Below are 9,741 nucleotides of genomic sequence, written 5' to 3' on the forward strand. Positions count from 1 at the left end.
AGTCCCTAATCCGACGCCGAAAATTTTTAAATGTAGACGACAATGTAAAATACATCTAAATAACAAATGAAAAGGATAAAAAAGTATATTTTAGGGCGCAGAGCTATACTTTGTAATTTTCTACAACTTTCTTGAATTCAAAGTGTGGACACTCGCAACTTTCTTTGGCCCCACGGTGGCTTATTTTGCAGCTAATTAAAAAAACAAAACGCACTGAGACTGAGTCACCAACGTGGGGGATTCTTTGTTTAAACACTAGATTCCCCGGAGGGAAACCGACTACTTTGTTAGATTTTTAGATTTAGATTTATTGGTTCCTGTTGGGGAAATTCATTTTCATTGCCGTACATTTAAACAATAGACATTACACATCACAAAACAAAAATAAGAAAAAGACATCAAACATGACCAACACATTTACAGGCTTGTCAGACCTGCTGTTAAGGGCGGCTATAGCTGCAGGGATAAGACTTTCCCTGAGGCTCAATGTTTGGCCGTTCAATAACCAAGACGGTATACAAAAACAAAGGCAAATATTCAACACCACTGTATCTCTAAACCGACTCCTCTTTTTCAGACGGTTATCCAGGAAAAAACGAGTATCTTATATAATGGTAGCAGATAATATGTATACGTTATTTTTAATGAGGCAGTCCTTCATGTTGTCTTAGCTCCTTTTTAGTTTGAGCTTTTCCATCAAGCTTGAGGCGGTCGAGTGGATTTACATTTCTTTCACTTCCTGTTTGGGAGTTACTTGGTGGCGGTCATGTGGCTCGACTATTTGGTTTTGTTTGTTGTGGTAACTCGCCTGCGGTGGCAATTGGTGGTTAATTAAAGCTGCAGCGTCACTCCTACATTTATCACTCCAGCTTTTTGCACGTTCTTTCCGTCTGCGAAGCCATTTCATTTTTTAATTTATTTTTCATTTGTGTCTGTTATTTAAGTTTCAGCATGCAATAAACGATTTTTTGCAATGGTTTTCTTGTCCGTTTTTTTGTGTCAGTGCCTCAAAGGATCATAAAGCGTGGAATTTGTGTAGCGGTTCCGTGTCTGAACTAGTGAAAGGCGTGGTCGGCCGCTCCCTGCTTCGCCGCCGTCTCACCCTCCTGCTGCCTCTTTCCCCTCTGCCTCGCCGCTTTTCACCTCTGCGCCTTTTATAGCGCCCCGCTCGTTGTGATTGGTTGCCGCCGTTCCCCCGAGGCGAACTGGTTAGACTGGTTACCATGTGATCTTTGCTCCCTCTTCCTTGGCTCTGTTTATAGTTTTGATCATCCCTCTCTCTCTCTCTCTTTTCCCAGAGTGCCACGCGTGTTACCACCGCAGCTGCTTTAAGGCCAGCTCGGAATGCCCTCGATGTCAACGACTGGCAGAGCGCCGAGAGAGGATGGCGCGCAGGAACATGGAGGAGCAAGAGGACGAGGGCGGCGGGAGTTAGCGCCAAAACATGGAGGCAAGAAGAAGAAGTGCACAATGTGACCATGATTGTAATGACTCTGTCCTGATTTTGTGTGTCTAACTGCTGTTGATTTCCAACAAGTGTTCCCTGTTAGCACCTTTGACGCTTTAGCACTTAACACTGGAGAATGCGTCCCATGTTGGGGGGGAAAGAAATGTGGCCTGGTGCGGCTTTGCTGCCACGTCAGGTGAGACCAACGTCGATACCGTAACTCCTCTAATATGGGGGCAAGCCATGTTGCAGCGGCACACAGCATAGCCAAAGATTGCTTACTTTATTGGCACTTAAGTTCTTCCCCTATAGACATGGAAGACGCATACATGACAGCTAATCAAATACCCAGGTTGGATATTTGTCTTTTTTTTTTAATTTTATGTATACCGTAAATGCTGTAATTATAGCCGGGACGTTAATTGGAAGCAGGCAATAACTGGTCATTATTATATAATAACTTTAATAATGGTTTGGAGTGCATAAGAAAGTGGGACCACATGGTCCGTTTTTTTTACAAGTACCGTATTTTTCGGAGTATAAGTCGCTCCGGAGTATAAGTCGCACCGGCCGAAAATGCATAATAAAGAAGAAAAAAAAACATAAGTCGCACTGGAGTATAAGTCGCATTTTTGGGGGAAATTTATTTGATAAAACCCAACACCAAGAATAGACATTTGAAAGGCAATTTATTTTTTTTTCCAACTTTTTTTTATTGGCATTTTCAAATAGACAGAAAAAAGTGCAAGTCGAAACAGTACAATTTTAAAGTCAGTAAATGATTCACACCCTTTTCCCTTAAAACCCAAAAACCCACCCTCCCACCCCACTTAGGTCACACCAACGAGGGACAAATGGCACAATTATATAACAAGTAAGACGACAAAGACAGACACATTCTCACACACATACACACATACGAGGCCAGAGACAGACAGATATATATAAAAAAAAAATATAATAATAATAATAACATAAAAATTTAATAATAATAATAATAATATATAATAAAATAAAAATAGAATAAAATAATACTAATAAATAAAAGGGAGATTATTCCTCATCTGCGTCTGGGCATAGGTCAAGAGAGTTGATTTGAAAGGCAATTTAAAATAAATAAAGAATAGTGAACAACAGGCTGAATAAGTGTACGTTATATGAGGCATAAATAACCAACTGAGAACGTGCCTGGTATGTTAACGTAACATATTATGGTAAGAGTCATTCAAATAACTATAACATATAGAACATGCTATACGTTTACCAAACAATCTGTCACTCCTAATCGCTAAATCCCATGCAATCTTATACGTCTAGTCTCTTACGTGAATGAGCTAAATAATATTATTTGATATTTTACGGTAATGTGTTAATAATTTCACACATAAGTCGCTCCCGAGTATAAGTCGCACCCCCGGCCGGCCAAACTATGGAAAAAAAACTGCGACTTATAGTCGGAAAAATACGGTACATTTTGCAGCACAGAACCAAGGTGTTAGCGGTAAGGAGTAAAGTGCTGAGTCAGCATTAATACTACTAGTTAGTAGTGTAAACAGCATGCATGACTTTCACACCAACATTTTAAAGCGAATGTGAAGGTAGACAAACCACTCGTGGTACTGCTAATGCAGCTGCTGCCATCTAGTGGAGTCAATACGTCAGGACGTTGCCTACAGCCACTGCTGTTAACGCTAATGTTTTGCCTTGCAGTTATTTGCTTGTGTACAGTTAATTGATTAGAGGCGTTAATTGGAGCATTTACGGTGATTAACTTCCGTCAACTATTGCATTTACACGTTGCAGGCGTAGCGAAAATGTTTGATTTTGATTTAAAATGGCTGAATTTTTTTTTTTTTTCATGTTACAAAAAGATTTATTCTATGGCTGATTTACAATGTATATTCCTGCCAGTTACTGTATGTTTTAATGAATATTTTATTTTAAAATGTTTTAGCCACAGAGATACTCAAGACCAAAACATTTTTGCAGGGCTAGCGTACCAGGCTAAGCTACAGCTAAATCTAGCTGAAGAGATGCATCTATAGAAGAACGAGTGGGTGAGTTGTAGGACTGGACGGGAACCTTTTGACAAATCTAGAGCCCGGTCAAAGTTCATGCTCCAGGGGATCCTAAATTAGGGACCGAGTTTAGCTGTTGAGCTAAAGCTATCTGATGCAGTGATGTCATACTTTGCCTAATCGGGAGAAGGACACATTTACAGCACTTCAACTTATTGGCCTTCCTGGAGAACTTCCGGGTCTTTGCACTGATGTGTGGGTAGGGGAATGCCACTGCGAAGTTCTTTTCTTGTTGATTTATTTTGAAATGTTCCTACTCCACGCCTCCGTCTGTCACTCGGGTTGCACAACTGTACAGATATTCAAAATACACGATAGTATCAATAAAAAAAACCAACTATCAACCTAACTGTAAGGTTGTTTGGACGGTGACATGCTCTCGAGTTGCATCATATTTGCAGCTGCACTTATCGGCTTTGATTGTTGGGGTTAACGAGACCAAAACTATAGTCCCTAAAACCGACGCAAACCAAGCTGACCGGTTCCTTTTCAGTGGTTAGCACACACTTTTTGGCTTTAAAGTGTTGGCACCATTTCAAGTGCACTGCAGATGAAGTTATTTTCTTTTATTGAGATTTAAATTGTTATAAAGATTGTTTATTTGTGTTATTTTGTAATTCTATTTACAATAAAAGACTGGCCAGACTGTTAATGAGGGATGCTTTTTTTCCATTCACATGAGACAACAAAGTCACAGTCAATGTACACTTTTATCTCTTTAGGGTTCAAGGGCTCTTACATTATTATGGACAAAATGACTACAAACACGTATTTTATTTATTTTATGCAATGTTTTTGTCCGTAATATTCATAACCCATGTTGCATACACACCCATACAAAAACATGGGTGTAGCTCATGTTCAACTTAAAAGCTCCAAGACTGCCATCTAGTGTTTGAAATATGCTTGGACAGACAAATGTTTTTTTGTTTTTTTTAATTGGAAGAGAAGAGTTAGCCTAACAAAAATGTAATGACATATTTTTTTTAAAGTATAACTTCAATGTGTAAAACATTTAACATTATTTTATCCTTGCAATAGTGCAAGCATTGCGCTGTTTATTACAATGAAATAATATTGCATCTTGCAACTTGAGGGTTCCAGGTTCAATTCCAGTTTCCAACATCCTAGTGAAGGCCGTTGTGTCCTTGGGCAAGACACTTCATTTACTCCTGATGGGTTTCGCCATCATTGTGTGAATGTGTGAATGTGATGTATAAAGCGCTAAATTAATACATACAAAGTGGAACATATTTTAATTAAAATAGCACAATGATATAATTATTTTTCAATTCAGTAATGAAATTATTTTTTTATGTCATAACTGGATACTGAAGTAAAAACCCCAATTCATAATCTCAATAGTTTTTAATTATTGTGTATATATTAATCAGTAAAAAATAAAGTAAAAAGTACAAAACATTTTCAGTACATTAGCGGAAGCATTTTTTAAATTGTGCTAATAAAATGAATTTTCAATTGCAAACTACAATGATTCACACATTTTACAATGCGGATACACATTCTGTACACAAGACTAATATTTGGCTGTCAAATATGAAGGTGGGAAATCCCTAAAATAGCAAAACCATTTTTTTAACAAAACATTTTGTATCATTATTGGAGTCTATTCACATTGTTTCTGAGGTAATACCATTGCATATAATAACATTTATAAAACTTATCTGATTTAGAGCTAGGTTCTTGTTAAAAAACACTCCAGGGAAATGGCTTTATTAACCCATAACCATCATTTGACAAAGTATGACATCTGAGTACAATTGAGCAGAATCTACCAGTGCACACCTCATGCATTCATTTTCTACATATTCAAAGTTAGTGGTATGCCCGACCCTATCCCAACTTTTACTCTGAAAATTGTCAGGACAACTTTTCGTGTTAGTGCTTTTCAGACCGAACAGTGAAGTGAAAACTGTTTTTAGTGGCCCGTTTCTCACCCAGTCCACTCTCACCTTGTCTCGTTGCTGGCACCTCTTCTCACCATCAAAACTGAAGCTCCACTGACACGTTTTTTTTAATGACCAATACCGATTATTAGCAGTCAAGGAAGCCGATATTCATTTGCAGTAAATGTTATTTAAACATGAATAGTATACATCAGAAAACAGCTGGACAAGGCCAAATGGGAATATATGAACATCCTATCAGTCGGCATCCTGATGACAGCAGACATTATACAGTAAGTGATGTTTTATTATGTTTGTTGATGCAGTTGAGAAAAAAAAAAAAGCAAACGTTGCGATGCGTTTTTTAAATTAATGTGCCGCTTATTCTTAAAATTATCCAAATAGGTAAATATTACATGTTATTATAAATGTACTCGTTATTACATGACATATATACTTACATCATGCATGTAAAACCTCAATGAAGGCGTCTGGATGTTTTTTAAGGGTTTTGTAGGCGGAATTGCGCGGCTCCCCTAAGCTCCATTGTAAGCAAACTTTTCGATTTCACATTTATTTAATATTTAGGATGCATTAAAAAACCAATTAAAAACCAACAGTCATCATGACTCTCATAATAATTGTGAATGATAGGCAAAATTTTAAAAAAAAGGACAGTTCCCCTTTAAAGCTTCTAAAATTACTTTTCCCCCCTCATAATAGTATATTTTCTTTTCTTGTAAAATAACTTTTCTCTCAAGATCACACCTTTTATTATGCTCATATTTAAACTTCTTTATTATTGTTAAATTACTGCTTTTTTAAATTGTTGCTGTTTACATTTTTTTTTATTTTTTTTTTACTGTTATTTTAACATTCTTCTCGTACTAAACCTTTATCCCCATAATATTTTTACTTTATTCTCGTAACATACATTTTCCGACCCTAACTTTACAAAGATTGAAAGATTATTATGTATATTTCCATCCATCCATTTCCTACCACTTGGATGTTTCTTGAAATATTACACACATTCTTTCTTTAACATTGAATCTTTATTTAAAATACATTTTTCCCTCTTGTTATTACGACTTAATTCTTGTCGAAGTACTGCTTTTTTATTCAAAATGTTCTCTGTTTTTTTTATTTAATTTTTTTGCGAATATTTAAACATTTCTATGGTCGTTTTTTCCTTAGTTTTATTCCTCAGAGAGTATTTTAAACTTTATTATTGTACAACACATTTTACCAACCCAACTTTATAAAACTTTTTGACATTATTCTTTGTTTCTTGAAATATTACAACTGGAAACAAAACCCCAATATATAAATATTTAAACTCCATGGTTCTAAAATGACTTTTTCCCTGTTGATATTATGATTTTATTCTCGTAAAATACAATTTAATAAGAACATTTTAATTTTTAGTAATAGTAAAATAAAAACCTGACTTTTATTCTCCTAATATTCTCATTTAACTACTGGTCTTTTTTCTTATTTTTTTTGTAAACTTTTCCTGTTTAGCTATATCTTTTTGTTACTTGCTGAGGGTAAAAAAACCCCATCTGTGAGCAGAAAACTGCCCGCAGGTCACACTTTACATCCCTGCGCTGTGCTCCAGCCTATAAATTGTTGTACTGCAGCCATTGATTTTTCGGCAGTATTTTTTTTATTTATTCTGTCGTACGATAGTGAGATAATGATCTTATAAAAAGTGCTTTATAGGATTCTCATAAAAACAAGATGACAATCTTAAAAATAACAATGATTTTGTTATCGGGAGAAAACAGAAATACGTAATAATGGTTGAAATACCTCTGGCTGATGCAGGTCAGCTCAATGCCAACCACAATATAATAAAGGAAATATAAAAAATATTCTCTACCTCTGTGAGCGGCAACACAGGGTTATTATTCTTTTTTTATGCTGGTATTGGATTGTAATAATCATGCATATTGTGCTAAAGATATACTTAAAAGGAATCAAAATTACATTTTTAACTACAACTAAAGTTGTTAAAACTCTCTTTGTATTAAATTGTATTTTCCATGTAATTATTTTTAATGGGACTTTTATTGAGTTATTTTTGTTGTCATGATGTTGGAAACAAAACTAGAATAAAGTTGCAAACAAGTTGAAATATTAAATTACAAGAAAATAATTTATGGGAAGAAATTTTAAATAATTTTAAAATCAAAAACACCTAATACTCAACACTAAATGTTGAAATATCAAAGTAGTAGAAAGTCATAGTATGAACAGAAAAAAGTAATATTAGGAGAATAAAGACAAATTATTATTGTCTTTATTTTTTTAATGGGTGTTTTAATGAGTTATTTTTCAGTGTGATATGAGAAAACAAACATATTTTATGTATATTTTATTTATACATTATATTTCGCATTATATATATAAATAACTAAATACAAAACTCCCATAAAAATAAATTAAAATGATAATTTGGCTTTATTTTCCTAATAATACAACTTGTGTCTGTTAATATTAAGACTTTTTCTTCCTGAATATTTCATCATGTAATGTTAATATTTGCTTTTTTTTTTTAAATTGTTATTCTATTAATAAGTAAGTGAAAATTTTATGGGAATATTACGTGAGAAAAATGTATAGGAAGAAAATATTTGTAAAATAGAGTGGAAATATTTATTAAAGTCGTAACATGAGCATTAAATAACACGAACAGAGGTGCAGTTTTACTTAAAAGGAATCAAAATTAAATGTTTAACTCCAACTAAAGTTGTCTTATTACAGAATATTAAAACTGTCTTTGTATTAAATTGTATTTTCCATGTAATTATTTTTTAGTGGGACTTCTGTTGAGTTATTTTTGTTGTCATGATGTTGGAAACAAAACTAGAATAAAGTTGCAAACAAGTTAAATTACGAGAAAATATATAATGGGAAGACATTTTAAATACTTGTAAAATCAAAAATACTAAATATTCAACATTCAATGTTTAAATATCAAGGAGTAAAAAGTCATAGTATGAACAGAAAAAAGTAATAAGAGAATAAAGACAAATTGTTATTGTCTTTATTTTTTTAATGGGTGTTTTATTGAGTTATTTTTCAGTGTGATATAATGAGAAAACAAACATATTTTATGTATACATTATATTTGTCTATATATATATATATATATATATATATATATATATATATATATATATATATATATACACACACACACAAAACTCCCTTAAAAATAAATTAAAATGATAATTTGGCTTTATTTTCCTAATAATACAACTTTTTTTCTGTTAATATTAAGACTTTTTTTCCTGAATATATCATCCTGTAATGTTAATATATATATATATATATATATATATATATATATATATATATATATATAATTGTTGTACTATTAAGTAAGTGAAAATATGGGAACATTATGTGAGAAAAATGTACAGGAAGAAAATATTTATAAAATAGAGTGGAAATATTTATTAAAGTCGTAACATGAGAATTAATAATAATAATAATAATGAATTGCATTTGTAACGCACTTTACATTTGTTAAAATCTCAAAGTCCTACAAAGTATTAAAAAATATATATATATTTATATAAAGTTAGAATATATAATAAAACATTTAAATAGAAATGAAAACACTAGATAAACACTAGATAAAACAGAAACATGAGAATTAAATAACACAAAGAACAGAGGTGCAGTTTTGGGGTAATTAGGTTGGAAAAAAGTAATAAAATGAAAATATAATGGGAATAATATTATTACAAGATATATGATAACATATTAGCATTTCTGCATGAGTTGGTTGTCTTCCGAAGCACTTTGACCACAGCCCAAAGGGGGCGCCACCAATGCCATGGCATCCTAACATGTGTGAAGGTGGCCCAAACATCACAATACTTGCATTGTTTTTTCTAGAACTGCCTGATCCAGATGCACCACATGGTGATGATGACCACGGCGTAGCAGGAGATGAGCAGCAGATAGATGCGGAAGAGCAGGAAGTCCAGGACGTAGCCGACGTGACACCATTGCTCGTACAGCTCGCTCTCCTTCTGCGTCGAGCTCACCTGAGCACGTAGCTCGCTCAGGTGCTGACAGATTTGTTGTAGCTCGGCCATCGCAGGGCTGCCTGGTAAGTTCAAGCGAGGATCAGCCAAGAAGATCCCAGTTTTACACAACATTTGAGAAAATGTGCATTTACCCTCGTTGCTGCTTGGGTTCTGGGCTGATGTCCTGATGGATGAACTTTGACCTTCTGAAGGTTTGTCCTGGACCACAGAAGGAGGCGGACTGTCCTCCTGCCAACGGTAAC

At 34.1% G+C, this 9,741-nt stretch overlaps 2 protein-coding genes and 1 long non-coding RNA gene across 7 annotated transcripts in view; 2 read left to right on the forward strand and 1 right to left on the reverse strand.

The window, feature by feature from the left end:
- Positions 1 to 4,177, forward strand: part of rubcn (rubicon autophagy regulator) — a 46,461-nt gene extending 42,284 nt beyond the window's left edge. For 4 of the 5 annotated variants that reach the window (XM_061976039.1, XM_061976041.1, XM_061976040.1 and 1 more), the window contains one exon: positions 1,299 to 4,177. In XM_061976039.1, the coding sequence (XP_061832023.1) occupies positions 1,299 to 1,435 (137 nt within the window). In that variant the 3' untranslated portion in view covers positions 1,436 to 4,177. The remainder of the gene's footprint in view (positions 1 to 1,298) is intronic. The other variant, XR_009816880.1, reaches the window with a different exon arrangement.
- A 5,008-nt stretch (positions 4,178 to 9,185) lies between these two features.
- LOC133616584 (5-hydroxytryptamine receptor 3A-like) overlaps positions 9,186 to 9,741 on the reverse strand; it is a 13,753-nt gene continuing 13,197 nt past the window's right edge. Inside the window, exons 7-8 of the mRNA XM_061976038.2 lie at positions 9,609 to 9,741; positions 9,186 to 9,554 (exon numbers count right to left, since the gene is read on the reverse strand). The exon at positions 9,609 to 9,741 is cut by the window's right edge and continues 153 nt beyond it. Coding sequence (XP_061832022.1) covers positions 9,341 to 9,554; positions 9,609 to 9,741 — 347 coding nt within the window. The 3' untranslated portion in view covers positions 9,186 to 9,340. The remainder of the gene's footprint in view (positions 9,555 to 9,608) is intronic.
- Positions 9,409 to 9,741, forward strand: part of LOC133616585 (uncharacterized) — a 2,860-nt gene continuing 2,527 nt past the window's right edge. Inside the window, exons 1-2 of the long non-coding RNA XR_009816879.1 lie at positions 9,409 to 9,561; positions 9,691 to 9,741. The exon at positions 9,691 to 9,741 is cut by the window's right edge and continues 89 nt beyond it. This is a non-coding gene — a long non-coding RNA (uncharacterized lncRNA). The remainder of the gene's footprint in view (positions 9,562 to 9,690) is intronic.

This window comes from Nerophis lumbriciformis, linkage group LG14 (genome assembly GCF_033978685.3).
Source record: "Nerophis lumbriciformis linkage group LG14, RoL_Nlum_v2.1, whole genome shotgun sequence".
Taxonomy (NCBI): Eukaryota; Metazoa; Chordata; class Actinopteri; order Syngnathiformes; family Syngnathidae; genus Nerophis; species Nerophis lumbriciformis.